Below are 21,694 nucleotides of genomic sequence, written 5' to 3' on the forward strand. Positions count from 1 at the left end.
TTTTTAAAGCTGTTATTTGTTCCATTAACGCTTCAAAAAAAAATCCTTTAATATATGAATGATGCTAAAACTCTGCCCACCTCAAATGTTTGGAGAGTTGCACTTTTAACCACAATATGTCACTGTCCTTTTTATACTTCACTTGATAAAAAATCTACTTTTTACTATCTGCTGTGTTAATCACAGCAGTATTCTATTTGCCAGTGCCCAAACAGGTAAGGACAAAGAGACAGAAGATGCAGCTGAGACTCAGCTTCTAAGAATGATTTCAGAATGATCTTGCTATATAATCCTTACTTGCTTTTTTATTCCATTATGGATTCTTTGTACAAAAGTTAGATATTTGTCAAAGATTCATGAAAAAACAGGGAGGGGCCCTTAAATGAGTATTAAACTTATAAAATCTATATGCAGTGGATAAAAATGCATGTGTAATAAGTCACCTTAAAAAACCCCAATAACTTGTCAGAATAACAGGATCTGAGTATTCGCTCGCTCTTCTAGGAGCTGGACATATAGCAGTGAACAAAACAAATATCCCTGCCTTCAGGTAAATTCTGTAACCTCACTGGGTTATATCTAGTTTATAATAATATACCCAGAGAAAGAATACAGTTGACCCTTGAACAACATGGGTTGGAACTGCATGAGTCCACTTGGAAACACGTGAGTTTTCTTCAGTATATACATAGGAGCTACAGCACTACCTAATGTGTGGTTGACTCAATCTACAAATTTGGAACTACAGATACAGAGCTGACTATAAAGTTATACATGGATTTGACTCCCTGGGGCTCAGCCCCCACTAACCTTCATAATGTTCAGTAATCAACTGTATTTTAATAGAAGAGGAATAGGTAACATAGAAACTTGTCTAGTGGAGAAGGTACCCTCCATACCAAAATCACTGCAGACAGTGACTGCAGCCATGAAATTAAAAGACACTGGCTCCTTGGAAGAAAGGCTATGACAAACTGAGCATATTAAAAAGCAGAGACATCACTTTGCTGACAAAGGTTTGTATAGACAAAGCTGTGGTTCTTCCAGTAGTCATATATGGATGTGAGTTAGACCATAAAGATGGCTGAGTGCTAAAGAACTGATGCTTTCTAATTGTGCTAGAGAAGACTCTGGAGAACCCCTTAGACAGCAAGGAGATCAAACCGGTTGATCCTAAAGGAAATCACCCTTGAATATTCACTGGAAGGACTGATGCTGAAGCTGAAGTTCCAATACTTTGGCCACCTGATGTGAAGAGCTGACTCATTAGAAAAGACCCTGATGCTGGGAAAGATTGAGGGCAGGAGGAGAAGGGGCCACCAGAGGATGAGATGGTTGGATGGCATTACTGACTCAATAGACATGAATCTGAGCAAACTCCTGGAAATAGTGAAGGACAGGGAAGCCTGGTGTGCTGCAGTCCATGGGGTCGCAGAGTCGGACACGACTGAGTGACTGAACAACTGTGTGAATGAATCTTAGTGTCTGCTTAAAAGTGCCATCAATTTGTCACAGATCGATTAAAATCAATTAAAACAATCTACCTACCACCCTTGGTCAGGGCAGAGTCAGCATTCACCACACATCATTCTAATATCATTTAAGTTTTCCATGCTGATTTCCTTCACAGACCATATCCCCAAATGGGTAAGTGTTCTGTTCTTTTTGACAGGTTTTCAGTCTGCAAGCCTGAAGCCCAGACTTTGGGCTAGTTAATGCACCAAGGGATTATACAGTGGCATAAACTGAAAGGTGCTGGTAAAACAGCATTTGTTTATGCTAAATGTACCCCGTTCATACCAGTTAATCCTTTCAAGGGTACTTATGACTGCAAAGAGACAGGACAGACTGTTGTAGCTTAGCAAGGTTCATGGGAAATAGAGGGTCAGAGTGACAGGAATCAGTGGAGAAAGAGACAGATTTTGGAGGTCATACAAGCTAAAAAGAAACAGGTCTAGCTGAAGAGATCAGGCCACTCATCTGAAGTTTGGAGTGGGCTTTTAAAGTTCAGAGGGAGAATCTGTTCTACAGATGGGAGAGTCTAATATTCTGCATGGCAGGGCAGCCTCTGACCTGTCCAAAGAACAGATCAGAATTGGAGGCTAAAGAAGGAATGCTGGCAAGGAAAATAGAGGGGAGACCCAGCCACAGATCAAGGGACAGAGGGAAGCAACCCAGCTTTAGAGAAATTAGGCAGATAGCATTAGGAGCTTTTGCGTCAATGGGCTTGCACCTAAGGACTCGGCTGCCAGGTCATCAAGTAGGGGTTTTAGTCTCAGAACCCCACTCAGAATGAGCCCACATCAGTGCCCAGGTCCAGAAGAACTGGGTGACAGGAATGAGGAATGCACACAGTTATCTAGGTTGGGGGCACATGGACGACATTAGCTGATGTTCAGGTATTTTGACCCTTTGATGAAAGGGCTCTGCATACATGCCTGCTTAGGGCCAAGAGCAGGGTTAATGTAAGGACTGTGCTGACTGGACCCACAAATACCAAGCCCAGGGTTTAGCACGTAGCAAGTGTTCAATAAACACTTAATTCCAGTTCCTTACCCTCACTGTCCCTTAAAAAAATGTTAAAAGTTTCCTCACTTTAATCAGTTTGTTTGTAGTCTCAGAATTCCACTATTTAGCTTGATCATTTCCAAAAGCTCCTCCACCTGCACTTTGAAAACTCTTAGGCAATATTATGCACAGTTAACAATGCTTTTAATTAACAAAATTCTCACCTATCTGGGATAAAAATTAGAAGTAACATATTAGATGTGTCTTTGATCAGCCTTATGCTGGTCTATATTTTATCATGCAGTTATCTAAAGCAAAGCAAGTTGTTTTTTTAAGTTTCTTGGAAATCTTGACAGCTTCAAATATTTAGACCCATTTAGTTCTAATACAAGTTCATCTTTATTGTCAAAAAGTAAAAGCAATATTCTTGTAATACTTAACTATGTAAATGTAAATGAGAACCTTTTTCTCAGAGTACTTCTCACGCTCTAGGATTTACTAATTCTTACTCCTTTCCTCTTAAATAGGGGTTAATTGTTCAAGGCCAACAAAGAGCAGTTCTTTTGGATTTTGGTAGAGAAAAAATTGGGGGATACATTAGCAAGTGTGCCTGATGTAAGCAGCTAAACACAGTAGCCAGCATAGTCATTAACACTGCCTGACATATTCAAGAAAGAACTGGCATAGCTAAATGTGACTGATGTGTGTATATTGTCAGAATCAAAACTTCTTAGAGTTCACAGTTGTGTGTGAACACACTGGATGTTTTAATCATCAGCTCAGTTAAATGGGTTCACTGTAGAAAGGGAAAAAAGCCAATGAAAGGTATCTACAGGCAGACCTCATTTTACTGTGCTTCATGTTACTGAACTGCAGATTCTACATTTTCTACAAATTGAAGGTCTGAGGCAAGCCTATGTGGCTCAAGTCTTCCAATGCCATTTTCCCAACAGCACTGGTGTCTCTGTGTCACATTTTGGTAATTCTCACAATATTTCAAATATTTTTCATTATTACTGTCATGGTAACGTGACTGAACTGAACATGATCAGTGATCTTTGTTACTACTATGACTTGCTGAAGATTCAGATCATGGTTAACATTTTTTAGCAGTAAAATATTTTTAAATTAAGGTATATGTATTTTTTTATATAATGCTACTGTACACTTAAAAGTATAAATGTAATTCTTTAAAAAATGTAGACCATTGTTATTTATTGAATTTGTTACCATATCACTTCAGTTTTTTATGTTTTGGTTTTTTGGCTACTCGGCATGTGGAGTCTTAGCTCCCCAACCAGGGAATGAACCCTCACCCACTGCAGTGGCAACCACTGGACCTCCAAGGAAAATCCCTAATGTTTTATGCACTGGGAAACCAAATTTGTGATTCACGTTTTTGCAGTTATTTTGCTTTACTGCAGTGGTTTGGAACCACACCTACAATCTCCAAGGTCTGCCTGTACACAAACCAGTTGGCATTCTTTAGACAGTTAACTCCATAATTAATCCTATTGTGTATATTTCCAATGGGTGCACAAGAATATTCATATGCGGCCTTTTAGTGTCGAATCAGAGTTAGCTAAGTGATGGTACAAAATTTTCGGTGATACGGCCTCTATCCCATTCTTAAACTTTCACATTATGGATGGGGAGGGGATAATTTCATCATGTTGCCTTAAAACAAGAGGATGTTTGGGTATTTTAGAACCAGTAATCTCCATTTCATGTCTTCTTGTGACCTTTAGTATTTCACCTAGGAGTAGGGCTGTTAGTGTACTTGGAGCACAAGTAAAAAGAAATTTAAGGGAAACTTAATTTTCCTTTCCATACCATACATGCAACATTTCAGAGTAAAAGTGATTATTTACTATGAGAGAGAGTTTGTTACAATCACAGTTTTTGATATTCTGGATGTTGATACTTCTTTTAAAAGGGAAGAGAAAAACAGGCACTTAGGACATTTTTATCTTTTCCAATAAAAATAATAGTTCAAATAATACTAGCAGCTTAATCATAAAAACAGGCTATCAGTTAATGCTGAGTATTTCAATCTTCCTGCCAATAACAACATAATAATAAAATATTTGTATGTCATAGGATGAATATAGGACTTGTATGATTTTAGTAATGTTTTAAAAAAATATATCTACCCTTCAATGACCTAATACTGCAGAACTGCATTACTTCCTGAAAGCATGACTTAGAGGATTTTTAAGCATTTTCTGAGTCTGCCTTTAAATTCTAAGTATCATTAACAAAAATAGTATGAGAAGTAGGGTGTTCTTAAAGCTATTTAGAATAACAGCTTATAACATTTTAAGGCAACCTGAATTATCAGTGCAAATTTTGCTTCACTGTAGAGTTTTCCCTGGCAGTAACTATTTTAAATATGTGGCCCAAATTCTTCCACATATTGCAAAGAAGTTGTTGTGTGATTATGCAGGGTGAAGGTATCCCATACCCAAGAAAAACCCTACTGTGACCCACTGAAAACTCGAAATTCTGATTTTAAATACCATCAGGGTAAGAAAAGCAGACTTGATCCCTATGAAGTCAATGCCCAGAGACAAGTTATTTCTGAAGGCCAAACTGGGAAGTAAGAGATCAGAAATGGGCTTCTCCATGAGGACAGAACTTACTAAGTTCCTTTTCACCTGCCCCTCCCTCTGTCCCCAGATATGGTACTTTCTCTTTGGTAATACTTCCTCAACCATGTACAGCCTCTAATTATAGGCAGTTTTATACCTGCAGGCCATATATATATATATATATATATATATATATAGTCTTGGAGATCTTTAGAATGGCACTTATGGTTGGGGAACTATTTTTATGACCTGTGCTTCACTTAGATGAAAGACAACTTACAAGTAGCTCTCTGGAACATGCACTTTTCCATGACTTAAGAGGCAGGCATCATGCTATAGAATATTGCAATGCTACTATTAATATCTTTTTAAACAAGCAGCTTCCAGTAGGCTGCTTTCAGAGCTATTTAAAAATAAAAGGTATATGGTTGGAATCTAAAATAAAACTGTTAGAATTCCGCATAGATGTTCTGGCTCAAAGATGCAAGGATATCTGTTATTCATCCCCTCTTAAGAACTTCTTTGTTCAGTCACGAATGTTCAGTAAGCTGGAAAAGGTGCAGTCTTACTGAAGTTTCGAGGTAATGGCTATTAGATTTACTGGGCTGACAAACTATGCAAAAATCTCTGAATACAGAAGAGGAGGTTTAATAGTGTAAATCAATTCTATCCAATGTTTCTAACGTTATCAACTTATCATTGAAGTGTGTACATCAGCACCCTGTTGAAAGGAGGATTAAATTTTGGAAAAATGTAGGAGATTCTTTGAGGAACCAACCATCTGTGCTTTTCAACACTGTAAGGAACCAACTACCTACTGTGTAGTCTGCTGACATTCTGCTGCATTATAAATTTCAACACTTGAGTTGCAATTGGCTTCCTAGATGTCAACTATACTTAGAGTCTAACAGAATCTTAGTGACCTGACGAGGTAAGGGTCTGAGGAATACTTTAGTCCAAAAGCCTTTTTTTTAAAAAAAAAAACCATCAGACTATATACTGTATACTTTTAAAGTGAATTATGCATAAAAGTCTGTGCAAACTATGACATATATTGCAATAATATTCTCAAAAAATCCTAGTATATTTTAGCATTAAGTTATATAAAATACATCTTTATAAAAGTACAGAATTTTTTAAAGTTTAAATTATACTCACGGAATAGGCAGCCGGGCTCACTTTTTAGTACTAAAATAAGATTTTATCAATCTAAATTATTGCTTAGTCCTATAGAGCCATCAGAAACCTGTAACAAATTCAAGTCCTATTTCTTAAGGAAACATGCCCTAAAAATTCAGTTGTCATTAAGTTAGTCTTTCTTAAATGTTTCAACTGAGGCATATCTTCCATAAAACTGTTAACTGACACTACCCATGGCTTGGTTTGTCAGGATCCAGAATTGAGTCTGGTTGTAAAGTTCCTACTTGTGCCAGGAAGCTGTTCGCTGTTTGTTGTCCCCAGTCGTAGTAGTCTGGAGCAAAACTTGAAAAGGAAAAGAGAGATTTCAGTGACTTGAAACATTATGCTGACTGCTGATGACATGCCTATTTCAGGTTGACAGAAGTGGGCTTCTGTATAGATAATCCTAAAGCTTTTCAAAGTAGTTTCTTGAAGCTAGTTTTCCCATACAACCGTGCTAGCTATGCACAGTGGCTAGAAGACCTCCCACAAAAGTCACCTCAACTCTTCAGAGCCTGGAAGAGTAGTATTACTGATATACACAGTAATACCAATCACTATGTATATCACAATGCTTTAGCCACAAATTGAATCTGAATCCTAATGGAGAGTCTAATTCACTACCAGTGTGTTTTTGGACAAATAACTTCTGTGCCTCAATGTTAATATGGGTTAGGATGGGAGTAATATTAGGAACTAACTTGGGCTTTTGTGAGTTAATATCCGTAAAACTTTTAGAACATACAGTATCTTAATATACGGTCACCACTCAATCATGCATGTTGAATTACTGGTGTTCCTATTACTATTTTCCTCTATATAATGGAAAGACTGGCAGGTGGAGGGGTTAGGACTGCTCCAGCAGATACAGGGGGACGTAAATAGGGAGCCGGCACTGCAGGGGCGTGACTGGATAAGAGGACAGTTTTAGGGAAGAGAGGTAGGACACCTTTGACCTCAGGAAGTCCTTCTAGTTCTCCCTTCCTTCCAGACCTTCTGACTGGATGGATGGCTCTACTCCCTCTTTTTCCCTATCACCATCTTTTCCTCTATCTGACCGGATGTTTCCACTCCCTGCTCCACTGAGAGAGTAAGGTATTCTCCCAGCTTTTCCTGAATTCTCCTGTGCCCACAATAAGGGCTCCTTTCAGACTTCTTATGAGGTTTTCTAAGGATTTTACTATTGGTAATAAAGAGCAGAAAAGCAAGCATATCCTCTCTTTATCATTTTACCCCAGGAGGAAAAGAATTTACCTTAAAATGTTAATGGCAGGTCTTTAAATTCACAAAGGATTACATAAGACTGGCTTTCACTGCAAAAAACCCCACTCGGCCTGAACCTGTCCTTTCATAGGAACAGCGGAGTGGTTCTGGAAGGACCAGCAGAGAGAAGAGAGGAGCTTGGCAAGCATGAGGTCAGCGCTTTAGCCCCAGAGTGAAAGAGGGGACAGGAGCACTGGGCAGTGGAGTGTGGCTGAAACATCCCTGGGCTGGGGCGGGGGAGCAGAGGGGAGAGCAGGGGGCAGAGAAGAGGACCCAGGAGCTACCGCACCTCCTGTCTGCAGACCACGACCACAACCATGGCCTTGGCAGCCATGGTAAAGCACATGGTCCCTGGAGGGAGGGTCTTGACGCTGGCTGCAATCAGTCTCACTACTCAGGTGTTTCCCCCTCCTTTTTCTGTCTGCCTCACCTCCCAGCTCCAGGGTTTTAAGTAGATATTCTGCGCCACCCTCCCCCCCCCGCCCCCATTTAGTTTGAATCTATCTCATTGGCTCGGCCTTCAGCCCCCAGCCATGCCCCTCTAATAGGAACTAGGTTGGGTCTTACCTTCCCTGAAGTCCCTGAGGGGCAATGTTCCAGGCAAGGTCATCATCACTGTCATATCTTCGAGGGTTGTCAAAGAAGTAAGATCTGGGACCGAATCCATGGCTGGGGACCATTCCAGGGTTTGTCTGGAGGGACAGTTTAATTGTTCAGTGTGCTTTCCGTCACTGAAAGCACAAGGCAAAGAAAAACAACGTCCCTTTCTTGCAGGAGACTAAAGATGCTGTATTCACCTGAGTGCAGGCACCTGTTCAGCTGGAGTGTTCATTTCAGTTGCTTTTATATTTAAGAGTATTAACTTTTTCTCTTATTGGTATGGACAAAATCTTGCAGAGTTCTGCTTGAAGCAGTGAATTGTTGTTATTGTGTTAACTCACTCGGTCATGTCTGACTCTTTGTGACCCCACGGACTGTAGCCCACCAGGCTCCTCTGTCCATGGGATTTCCCAAGCAAGAATATTAGAGTGGGTTGCCATTTCCTTCTCTGTGGGATCTTCCCAACCCAGAACCAGGGTCGAACCTGGGTCTCCTGCATCGCAGGCAGATTCTTTACAGCCTAAGTCACCAGGGAAGCCCCACAGCATTGAATTATCACTGTTTCAATCTCTCATAGAAAAACCAGACAGTACTCCAATCAGCCAAACTAGACAGTTCCAAATAAGATCTAAACCTGTATAATTATGTGGGCATTCACAGCAATGAATTAAAATAATGAAATGATGAAATTTTAAGAGTTTCTTAGCCAGTTTATACAATCTGCCTCTCCTGTTTCTGTCCCCAAGCTGAGTTTACCGCTTAAGAAAATCACAGTTACCCACAGGGCACTGCTTCTAGGACCCCACACAGATACCCAAATCCAAGGATGCTCAGGTCCCTTATATAAAATAACATAGTACAGTCAGCTCTCAGTCTACGTGGGTTCCACATCTGTGGATTCAATCTGGCCTTTGTTTGGCATCTTTGTCCGTATCACTAGTGGTACATTTAAAAGTTAACCAAGAGAGTCTGAAAAAAGGTTATTATAGGATGGGTATCTATATGTGAATTTCTGCTTTTCTAAGACTAATCTAGCCAAACATAGGAAGCAAAGCAGAACTTATACAAGGTGGAACACCTTCAACTTTACTATTTGTAGCAGTTCAAGAATATCTATACATAGAATGAAATTGAACCCTTACTGCACGCACACATACAAAAAGTAACTCAAAATGGATCAAAGACCTAAACATAGGAGTAAAAACTATAAAACTCTAAGAAGAAAATATAGGGACAAATCTTCATGACCTGGCAAAGTATTTTTAGATATGTCACCAAAAACAAGCAACAAACCAAAAAACATAATCTGGATTTCATTAAAATTAAGTATTTTTACTTCAAAAGATACCATCAAAAATGTGAAAAGACAGCCACACAGAAAATATTTGCAAATCATGTATCTTAGAAGAGACTTGAATCTAAAATACACAAGAACTCTTACAACTCAATAGTAAAAAGTCAACTCAATGCAAGAAGCTCAAATCAGGTGCTCTGTGACAACCTAGAAGGGTGGGAGATGGGAGGGAGGTTCAAGAGGGAGGGGACATATGTATACCTATGGCTGATTCATGTTGATGAATAGTAGGAACCAACCCAATATTGTAAAGCAATTATCCTCCAATTAAAAAAAATGTTTAAGTGGGCAAAGGATCTGAATAGCCATTTTTCCAAGGAAGATATACAAATGGCCAAATAAATACATTTTAAAAATGCTTGACATCTGTAGTCATCAGTGAAATGCAAATTAAAAGCCAAAATGAGATACCTATCACAGTGTCCAGAATCAAAAAGCCAGATAACCAAGCACTGGGGAGGATGTAGAGGAAACTTCACTATTGGGAATAAAAACTCTCTGGCAGTTTTTCAAAAAAGTTAAACCTAGAATTACCAAATGACCCAAGCAGTTGTACTGCTAGATACATACTGAAGAGACACGAAGACCTATGTTCAAACAGAAACTTGTAATGAATATTTATAGCAGCATTATTCATAACAGTCAAGAGATGGAAACAACCCAAATGTCCATCCATGGCTGGATAAACAAGATGTGACATATCTACACTATGAAATACTGGCCATAAAAAGGAGTGAGGTACTAATACGTACTACAATGTGGATGAACCTTGAAAACACTCTGCCGAGTGGAAGAACCAGGGACAAAAAGTGGCATACTATATGATCCCATTCTTATCAAAGTCCAGGATAGGGAAATCTGTAGACACAGAAAGTAGATCAGTAGTTGCTTGGGGACAGGCATATGGGGCACGGTAGATAAAGGGTATGACGTTTCTTTCTGAGTTGATAAAAAGTGTTCTATGGTAGTGATAATTGCACATACCTGAATATATCAAAAACCATTTAATTACACACATGAAACGGGTAAACAGTTTGTTGTATGGAAATTATATCTCAATAAAGCTGTTTAAAATATGTGTGTGTGTGTGTGTGTATACACACACACACATATATAAAATGGAGATTCTCAAACTATACAGTGCATTCAAATCACTTGGGGTGCTTATTAAATTATTTAAAATGTAGATTCCCAGAACCTACCCTGAGAGATTCTCAACTGAGTCCAGGACATGGCCTAAGCATCAATACTTCGACCAAGCAAGCACCCCTTGGGTCTCTGATGTGGATCCAAAGAGCCACACGTCTAGTACACTGTTACACTGGCTCCAGTAATGTCAAGTATAGAGGCTTATTTATACCCACTGTGTTCTGGATACAAATGGTAGAGAACATGTTTTAAAAACACCCCACCTGCAGGATGTGCTCTTTTAAAAGTCAGTAAGTATTAATTAAATTACAAGTTTCTCCCCAAAAGAATATCTGATTTTTGTCAAATTACAGAAGTTACAGATTGTTATTCAGTCGCTAAGTCATATCCAACTCTTTGTGACCCCATGGACTGCAGCACTCCAGGCTTCCCTGTCCTTCACTATCTCCTGGAGTTTGCTCAAACTCATGTCCATTGAGTGAGTGATGCCATCCAACCATCTTATCCTCTATCGCCTCCTTCTCCTCCTGCCCTCGATCTTTCCCAGCATCAGGGTCAAAGTTACAGATAGTAATAGGACTATTACTGAGTCATTAGGAATTTAGTTTCTTCTCCAAACCTTATTATGCTGAGCAAAGCCACAGTGTAGGACAGAATTAAAATCATGGACCTGACTTCCATTTCAAGATGGTGGCGTAGAAGGACGTGTGTTCATCTCCTCCTGCAAAAGCACCAAAATTGCAACTAGCTGTTGAAGAACCATCGATAGGAGGATGCCAGAATCCACCAATAAAAGATACCCCACATCCAAAGACAATGAAGCCACAGCAAGATGGTAGGAGGGGTGCAATCACAATGAAATCAAATCCCATACCCTCCAGGTGGGTGACCCACAGACTGGACAAGAATAATACCAGAGAAGTTCTCTCACTGTTGTGAAGATTCTAAACCCCACATCAGGCTTCCCAGCCTGGGGATCCAAAAGAGGGACTGGGAATCCCCAGGGAATCTGGCCTTGAGGGTCAGCAGGATTTGATTATGGGACTTCCAGAGGACTGGGGGAAATAGGGACTCCAGTTTTGGAGGGCACAAACAAAACCATGCACGCACCAAGACCCAGAGGAGAGGAGCAGTGACCTCACAGGAGACTGAACCAAAACTACCTGCTAGTATTAGAGGGCCTCCTGTGAAGGCGTGGGCTCTCAGGGGCATACCACAGGGACGGGAGGCACTGGAAGGTCCCCCCTTGGCATAAACCCTCTTGGAGTTTGCCATTAACCTTACCATAGAGCCCTTAGACCCCAGAGCTGGGTCACCTCAGGCCAAACAACTACCAGGGAGGGAGTGCAACCCCACCCATCATCAGATAATTAGATTAAAGCTTTACTGAGCAAGGCCCTGCCCACCAGAGCAAGACCTAGTTTTTCCCAGTTCCTCCCATCAAGAAGCTTACACAAGCCTCTTAGCTTCATCCATCAGAGGACACACAGAAGAAACAAGAAACACAGTCCCATTGCAGCTAAAACAAAAACCATAGTACAGAAAGTTAATCATGATGAAAAAGCAGAAAGTTATGTCCCAGATGAAAGGACAAGATAAAACCCCAGAAAAACAATTAAATAAAGTGGAGATAGGCAACCTTCCAGAAAAAAAAAAAAATTCAGAATAATGATGGTGAAGATGGTCCAGGATCTCTGGAAAAGAATAGAGGCAAAGATTGAAAAGATATAAGAAATGTTTACCTAAGACCTACAAGAACTAAAGAACTAACAAACAGAGATGAATAATACACTAGAAGGAATCAATAGCAGAATAATTGAGGCAGAAGAACCAATAAATGACCTGGAGGATAGAAGGGTGGAAATCACTGCCACAGAACAGAATATAGAAAAAAGAATGAAAAGACAGTCTAAGAGACCTCTGAGACAACATTAAACACACCAACATTGGCATTATAGGGGTCCCAGAAGGAGAAGAGAGAGAGAAAGGACATGAGAAAATATTGGAAGAAATAACAGCTGAAAAATTCCTGAACATGGGAAAAGAAATAGTCAACCAAGTCCAGAAAGCACAGAGAGTCCCAGGCAGGATAAACCCAAGGAGGAACACACCAAGACACACAGTAATCAAACTGACAAAAATTAAAGTCAGAGATAAAATATTAAAAGCAACAAGAGAAAAACAACAAATAACATACAAGGGAACTCCCATCAGGCTATCAGCTGATTTCGCAACAGAAACTCTACAAGCCAGAAGGGAATGACATGACATATTTAAAGTGATGAAGGGGAAGAACCTACAACCAAGAATACTCTACCCAGCAAGACTCTCCTTCAGATTTGATGGAGAAATCAAAAGCTTTCCAGACAAGCAAAAGTTAAGAGAATTCAGCACCACCAAACCAGTTTTGCGACAAATGCTAAAGCAACTTCTCTAGGCAGGAAACACAAGAGAAGGAAAAGACCTACAGAAAATCAACCCAAAACAATTAAGAAAATGGTAACAGGATCATACATATAGATAATTACCTTAAATATAAATGGATTAAATGCACCAACCAGAAGACATAGACTGGCTGGGTGGATGAAAACGTGTGCATGTATGCACTTCCACTCACCATATCACTCTGCTTGATGCTCCCAAATTGTACATAATTATTTTATATTTTTACCTTAGTCACGTTCCCATTATGGCTTACAATTATAATTATCTTTTGTTTTTTGTCTGGCTATTGATTGTGAAAACTGATAAACATCTTTTCCCATTGTGATTATGTAACTATTACTCACTTGATACCATTGTATCATGATTGGTCAACAGAAAAATAACAGAACTCTCTGTCACCAAAACTAGGATCTAATCAAAAAACCTATAATCACTTTTTAAAATCCAGGTGCATGTAAGAATTATCTTGAATGTTTTTGAAAAATACAAATGCTCAGTTATTGCTTTTTTTTCTCCAGAGCTCCAGATATGTTTCTAATGAGCAGTCATGCTTAAAAACATCTGGACTACATGATGATCTTTTTCTTTTATCTAGCTCGTTTCACTTTTTCTATTTCATATTCAGGGCTCCCGTTTCATTTAGTTTGTTCTCCAGTTTCTCCATCTCTTTTTTTGATGTTCTTTCTCAAGCCTTTATCAGGTATAGTAGGAAAGCTTTTATATACATAAATATAAATATGTATATATTTTAGAAAACTTATGAATTTTTGCCTAACTAAAAAAATTATGACATTTTGATTCCACTTGTTTGACCTCGTATAAATAGAATGCTAGATTTCTAACTAAAAAACAGATAAGCAGCAAAGGTTTAATGTATAGCATAGGGAACTATAGTCAATATCTTGTAATAATCTATGATGGAAAATAATTCCAAAAATAATACATGTGTACTTGTAGAACTTGGGCACCTGAAACACTGTAAATCAACTATACTTCAATAAAATACATTAAAAAAAAAAATCATGGATCTGGGAGCCAGGATGCCTCAGTTTGAATTGGAACTCTGTCCCCTACCAACCATGATTCTGAGCCTCAGTTTCCTCATCTCAAAATGAGTATTATATTCATCTACTTTACAGAGTTATTGTGAGAATTAAATACTTTAGTATATTTAAAATGCTTAGAACAAGACCTAACACATATAAGTGCTATACAGTTGTTAGCTATTTTTACCAAATACTGTATGTAATAATGCTTTTAACCCTGGCGGTCTTGCCCAGGGGTATTTTATGAACACTGGTGCTTCACCAAGCCAAACCTGATACTCAGATTTACCTAATGAGAATTACTTCATGACTACAATATAAAACATGGGAAGGACTTCCTATTTATGATTTTACATTGTTCATGCTGAATTAACTCTCTCAGGATGAATCAGGAGATAATGTCCTTTAGGGAATGAAGAATCATTTTCACTCACTAACACGCTACTGCAGATGAGCAGTTATCAGTGTGGCCCAACAACTGCTGGATGTTCCCGGGATGCTTTCGAGGATCAGCAAGGTCATCCCTATTTGCATAATTAGCATATTAAGAAGCTATTTACCTTTTCTATTGTGTTGACACTGGACTAGTGATCCACAGGCTGTAGTTAGCAAAGCTGGTGCTGCCTGAGCACATTTCAAAGCAGTGACACCAACTATACTAGCAGTTACTGCGCTCCTCACCACTACACGGTCACAGTTTAAAGAAGACTCACTTAACAAAGCAGAAAAAACCGACTACTGTAATTTTATTACAAGAAAAAGAACCTGTACAACTCCAAGTTACAGTTACTTTCTTCATGCAACGTGACAGCTTCATGACAACCATGGCTTTTCAGCTGTGGACATTTGGCAGACACTCTCTCAAAAATGAATGAACTGAGCTGTAAATTCAAGGAAAACATGTGACTATTTGTTTTCACTGATCAAATTTCACCTTTTAAGCAAACATTAACGCTTTGCAAACCTTGTATTCTCCACCATGAGGTTGACAGGTTCCCAATATTTGATTTTTCTGATGATCAGTGGTGAGATTAATGAATGAGATATTCTTCTTGTATAATGGAAATATCACTTTTGAAAGATATGCATAAGTCAATAAACCAAAATTTTCCAAATGACCAATACATGACATGACAAAACCATGTATGGGTATAAAGATCCATTCAAAGTGCAAGGCAGATGGGGAGGAGAGAAGATGGCGGAGGAAAAGGACAGGAGTAGGACACAAATTCATCGAAAGACCATTTGAACGCTGAGCAAATATCAAAGTGCAAGGCAGACCAACAGATGTTAACATAGAAAACAGCATGAAAAGCTCACTGATACAGGTTTAAATTCCAAATTGCAGCTACGAAATCTTTTTTTTTTTTTTTTACAATTTATTTATTTATTTATTTTTAATTTTTACTTTACAATTCTGTATTGGTTTTGGCATAGATTGACAACAGCTATGAAATCTTAAGAAATCATACCTCATTGAGTTTGGGTATATATTAAAAAATACATTTATATTAAAATGTGAGGCTTGATTTTCTTCATATACTTCAAAATAACATATCACAACAGAAGCAGATAGGAGAATCCAGCTGTCTTCTATTAAGCCAGACATTAAAAAGAGTCACAGAATTTAAATAATGAAGAAGAACTAAAGAACCCCTTGATGAAAGTGAAAGAGGAGAGTGAAAAAGTTGGCTTAAAGCTCAACATTCAGAAAACGAAGATCATGGCATCTGGTCCCATCACTTCATGGGAAATAGATGAGAAAACAGTGGAAACAGCGGCTGACTTTATTTTGGGGGGCTCCAAAATCACTGCAGATGGTGACTGCAGCCATGAAATTAAAAGACGCTTACTGCTTGGAAGGAAAGTTATGACCAACCTAGATAGCCTATTAGAAAGCAGAATATGCTTTTGCCAACAAAGTTCCGTCTAGTCAAGGCTACGGTTTTTCCAGTGGTCATGTATGGATGTGAGAGTTGGACTGTGAAGAAAGCTGAGCGCTGAAGAATTGATGATTTTGAACCGTGGTGTTGGAGAAGCCTCTTGAGAATCCCTTGGACTGCAAGGAGATCCAGCCAGTCCATCCTAAAGGAGATCAGTCCTGAGTGTTCATTGGAAGGACTGATGCTAAAGCTGAAACTCCAATACTTTGGCCACCTCATGCGAAGAGTTGACTCATTGGAAAAGACTCTGATGCTGGGAGGGATTGGGGGCAGGAGGAGAAGGGGATGACCGAGGATGAGATGGCTGGATGGCATCACGGACTCGATGGACGTGAGTCTGAGTGAACTCTGGGAGATGGTGATGGACAGGGAGGCCTGGCGTGCTGTGATTCATGCGGTCGCAAAGAGTTGTACACGACTGAACTGAACTGAACTGAAGTTACCACAAAGCAGTCAAGAACACACACTAAGGAAAGAACAGCCTCTTCAATGAATGGTGCTGGGAAAACTGGACTATAATCTTACATCATACACAAAAATTAACTCCAAATGGATGGAAGACTTGCATGTAAGACCTGAAGCCATAAAACTAGAAAAAAGGATTGGCAGTAAGTTCCTTGACATTCATCTTGGTGATGATTTTGGGGTCTAACTCCAAAAGCAAAGGAAACAAAATAAAAAATAAACAAGTGGGACTACATCAAACTTAACAGGTTCTGCACAGCAAAGGAAAACCATCAACAAAATGAAAAGGCAACCTACCAAATGGGAGAAAATACCTGCAAGTCCTAGACAAGATAAGGAGTTGATATACAAAATATGTAAAGAACTCATACAACTCAATAGCAAAAACAAATGGTACCACTGCACACCTGTCAGAATAGCTACTATCAAAAAGAAGTGTTAGTGAGGATGTAGAGAAAAGGGAATCATTGTGTATTGTTGGTGAGAATATAAATGAATGCAATCACTATAGAGGTTCCTCAAAAAATTAAAAACAGAACTACCACATAATCCAGCAGTTGCTCTTTTGCATACTTATCTGAAGAAAATGAAAATATTAATTCAAAAGGATATACACATCCCCATGTTCACTGAAGCATTATTTACCACAGCCAAGATATGGAGACAACCCAAATGTCCACCAATGCATGGATGGATAAAGAAAATGATAGGCACACACACAAAATATTCGGTCATAAAAAGAATGAAACCTCCTGATAAACCACAATGGGAAAGAAGATGACAAAGAATACACATATGGATAACCGAGTCACTTCGCTGTACAGCAGAAATTAATACAACATTGTATATCAACTATACTACACTTTTTTTTTAAAGAATGAAATCTCACTATCTGCAAAAATATGGTTGAACCTTGAGAGCACTATGTTAAGTTAAATAAGTCAACTAGAAAAAGGTAAAAAGAGATAGATAGCGTATCATCTCACTTATATAGGGAACCTAAAAACAAACAAACACCAAGCTCACAGATATAGAGAACAGATTGGTGGCTGCCTGAGATAGGAAGGAGGTGGGCGAAATGGGTGAAAGGGGTCAAAAGATACAAACTTCCAGTTATAAAAATGAATGAGTCATGAGGATTCACATACAGTATGGTGACGATAGTTAATACTGTACTGCATATTTGAAAGTAGCTGAAAGAGTAGATCTTCGAAGTTCCTATCACATACACAAAAATTTGTAGATTATGTGTGGTAACACATTAGTTGGACCTATTGTGGTGATCATCTTGCAATATATATAAATACCAAATCATTACACTGTATACCTAAAACTAATTTATATCAATTATACCTCAACAAACAAATAACAACTAATAGTGTATCAGTGTAAAGTATCCTGAGGCCAAAAAGTTTGGGAACCACTGCTCTAGAAAATACCCTAAACAGTAGATATATTCAAACACAAGAGCCAAGTAACTCCATATACACATAGGGTGTGTTAGGCTGCATGTTTCCTTGGATAATGCAACCTAAGAGGACAGATGAATTATCCATTTTATTGTCTTCATTTAACTCATTATTTACCAGGGAATTTTGTAGAAACTAATGCCTGTGGCTGGCGATTTTTATTTTGACCAGCCAAAAATTAATTCTGCTTTTTCACTAGCACTTTGTGGGTTGTTATATTCAGTAATTACACCTGTAATTACACCTGTAAAGTCTCCTCCAGCACCGGGAGCTTCATTTTCACTTTCCGTATCAAAACCAATCACTTAGGCTTTCTGTCTTCTTTTGGGCTAATATTCACAACGTCTGAATCAGAACTGTATTTTGCAGAACTATCATCTTTTGAGACACTAGTATACAGGTCACTCAGATAATTAGAGAAAAGATTTGCATAAAATTCACCAAAAAATTCTTCATTCAAAATTTTGAGATGGATCATTTTGAAAATTTTACAGTAATACATTTGCATTTATAATATACATAGGGTTGGAACAAAAATCTAATGGAGCAAAACGTGAATGATAATGACAATCATAAGCTATAGAAGGAAACCTTACTCTCTAAAAACATGCTGTCTCTGGCCAATAATATTTGGGTAACAAAAGACATATTAATGCATCTCTGGTCAATAATGTGTTGATAAAATAGTACTTTGAATGACAATCTTTCACTCCTTAGGGCTCAGATGTCCAGTCTCTCCTTCAGACTGCCTTGGATTTGGGAAGTATAGTTGCTAAGCCTCTGACATACTAAGAAGTGGTGAGAAGGCTGTGGAAAGCCAAGGAGAAGCATAGAGAGCAGAGGGATTTTTGTTAAAAGGCTCTTCCCAGAAAACTTCAACTTCTTCAGAAAAGGAAGAAAAATAAGGCACTGGACTCTAGCCTAGAGTCCACTGCCCACTCTCCACATGTTTCTCTGCTACCAATGCAGAATAATTTGAGTCTGACTTTACAGAAGCCTCCAGGTGTTTCCAATGCCAGGAATAGTCAGTGGGGGCATCGAATTGCTGGTCTGAAGCTGAAAATGGCAAAAGGAGAGGAGACTGATCCTCAGATCTGGAAAATGGTGCCCACTGCCACTCTATCTTCAGGGGCTCATGGGTCAGGCTGCAGTTCTCCACCAAGCACCCCCTTCCAGTCTTACTTTTATTTTTTATTTTTTCCTATTCCTGGCTTACCAGTGACTATCCAGAGATGAATAAGAAAGAGACAAGATAAAACACAAGTTGGTCATGAAAACCAGCACTTTCCTTGCCACCCACACTGTGCTCATGTTGACCAAAAACCATCACTCTACTTTTCTGTGGGGTTCTTTGGTGGCTCAGACGGTAGAGAATCTGCCTGCAATGCATGAGACCAGGGTTCGATCCCTGGGTCGGGAAGATCCCCTGGAGAAGGGAATGACAACCCACTCCAGTATTCTTGCCTGGAGAATTGGATGGACAGAGGGCTACAGTCCATGGGGTCGCAAAGAGTCAGACATGACCGAGCGGGTCTCACACACATACGTATGTTTCTGGGGGCTTCACAGATCAGTGATTCTCCCACTAGTTCCCCTGGGTGGAAGAATTCATGGAGCAAAGCTTCCATGAGCTCCCTCACACTACCAGGTTTTGCATTTTCTGCCCCACTCCCATAAGGACATTTATATGAAGCTGGTTGACCAGAAATGCGACTGAGTTGGGGGAGTGATTTAAGCATTCTTCACAATAAAGTTGTCTTCCCTACCACTCCCTCCCCTAATCACCATCCAGCACAACACAGGGGTAAAAAGCTGAGTTACCATTCTCTATTTTCCCTGGCTAAAATAAAAGCTTCTATATTTGGTTCATAGCAAGTCAAGTCAAGGCTCAAATACTAGTGAGGCAGCTGTTTCATTAGGAAAAAAGTTAATCACGATCTCCAGGATTCAAGATGCAATGTTTTGGGTTTTTTTTGTTTGTTTGTTTGTTTTTTGGTAAAATTAAACTGAAAAACAAATTTCCCTCAAAAGATAATGAATGGAAAAGAAAGTCTCAATTAAACAAAGGAACTTTTCATATTAGAATAAGATGGAAGAATCTATCAAAAATCTAAGAAAAAATTCCAACTGTAGGCTTTGTGATTAGAATTAGGAGATGTTTTCTGCAAAAGAATCCACCTGCAATGCAGGAGATCCCCAGTTCAATTCCAGGGTTGGGAAGATCTGCTGGTGAAGGGATAGGCTACCCACTCCAGTATTCTTGAGCTTCCCTTGCAGCTCAGCTGATAATCCTCCTCCAATGCAGGAGACCTGTGTTTGATCCCTGGGTTAGGAGGATCCCTCGGAGAAGGGAAAGGCTACCCACTCCAGTATTCTGGCCTGGAGAATTCCATGGACTGTATAGTCCATAGGATCGGAAAGAGTCGGACACAACAGAGCGACTTTCACACTCACTTTCTGCAAATACAAAGTGGTTTACCTACCAGGTCCTTCGTAGAATTTCTGACTCGGAAGAAGTAGACTACTAAGGTGGTGGGTAAGAGTTCCCACACAAAGAGGACCACTCCAAACACTATGTATCCGGCATCTCCCAGCTGATTCTTCAAATCCGCCTGTTGAGAAGAGAGGGAGAAAATGGAGAGTCACCAGACTGAGGATAGAATAAGTTTGATTCAGTTCTAATATGACAGAGACTAAATCTAATACAGTGTAATTTCTTCCCCCTAAAACATGCATGTTAAAATGAGATACTATTAATACTACTGTGCCAGGCCTGGGTGGTGGGGCAGGGGGGGGGGGGGAGGAGTTATTTAAACCATATAGGATGGATAATTTTAAAAACATTTTATTTATGTAGTTTTTGACTGTGCTAGGTCTTCATTAACGCACGGGCTTTCCTCTAGGCACAGAGAGTGCGGGCACTCTCTAGCTGTGGTGCTCAGGTTTCTCACTGCGGTGGTTTCTCTTGTAGAGCGTAGGCTCTGGGGCTTGCAGGCTCAGTAGTTGTGGCACACCCACTTAGTTGCCCCTTGGCACGGTGGGTCTTCTGGGACCAGGGATTGAATCCATGTCTCCTGCATCAGCAGGCAGATTCTTAACCACTGGACCACCAGGGAAGTCCCAGGACAGACAATTATCTTCTTCAAAATATTCAAAGACAGTAAGTGCCGACTGGTCTCTGACGCTTCATTCCTTCACCCTCCAGGAATGAATCTTCCTTACATCCAACTAAAGTCTCTAAGCTGACTTTTCTTTGACAACTGAATAATGATAATGTTCTGCTGCCTTCTCCCAATTCTTTTTTAAAATCATTTTTAGGCTGCACTGTGTGTCATGCGGGATCCTAGTTCCCCAGCCAGGAATCAAACTTGTGCCCCCTGCATTAGAAACATGGAATTCTAACTACTAGACCACCAGGGAAGTCCCTCTCCTAATTCTTTTTTTTTTTTAATATTTATTTATGTGGCTGCACCAGTTCTTAGTTGCAGCATGTGAGATCTATCTAGTTCCCTCACCAGGATGCTGGCCTCCTGGACCAGTGAGACAGCTGAGCAGATGGGGTGTAGCAGCGCTCTCCTTTCTGAAAGCCAGAGGGAGGGTGTGTGAGGCTATTTCTGGGCAAGTCTATCAGAAAGGCCGGCATTTCAAAGGAAGACAGAAACGTCATCAAACTATAAAGGGC

The 21,694-nt window shown here is 39.5% G+C and overlaps 1 protein-coding gene across 1 annotated transcript in view; it reads right to left on the reverse strand.

The window, feature by feature from the left end:
* Positions 1-2,695: 2,695 nt before the first annotated feature.
* The window catches only part of LOC120865414 (integral membrane protein GPR137B), a 29,914-nt gene continuing 10,915 nt past the window's right edge, over positions 2,696-21,694 (reverse strand). Inside the window, exons 4-6 of the mRNA XM_040242691.1 lie at positions 20,496-20,624; positions 8,109-8,233; positions 2,696-6,581 (exon numbers count right to left, since the gene is read on the reverse strand). Of these exons, the coding sequence (XP_040098625.1) occupies positions 6,467-6,581; positions 8,109-8,233; positions 20,496-20,624 (369 nt within the window). The 3' untranslated portion in view covers positions 2,696-6,466. The remainder of the gene's footprint in view (positions 6,582-8,108; positions 8,234-20,495; positions 20,625-21,694) is intronic.

Source organism: Oryx dammah, unplaced genomic scaffold (genome assembly GCF_014754425.2).
Source record: "Oryx dammah isolate SB20612 unplaced genomic scaffold, SCBI_Odam_1.1 HiC_scaffold_6, whole genome shotgun sequence".
In the NCBI taxonomy this organism is placed as follows: Eukaryota; Metazoa; Chordata; class Mammalia; order Artiodactyla; family Bovidae; genus Oryx; species Oryx dammah.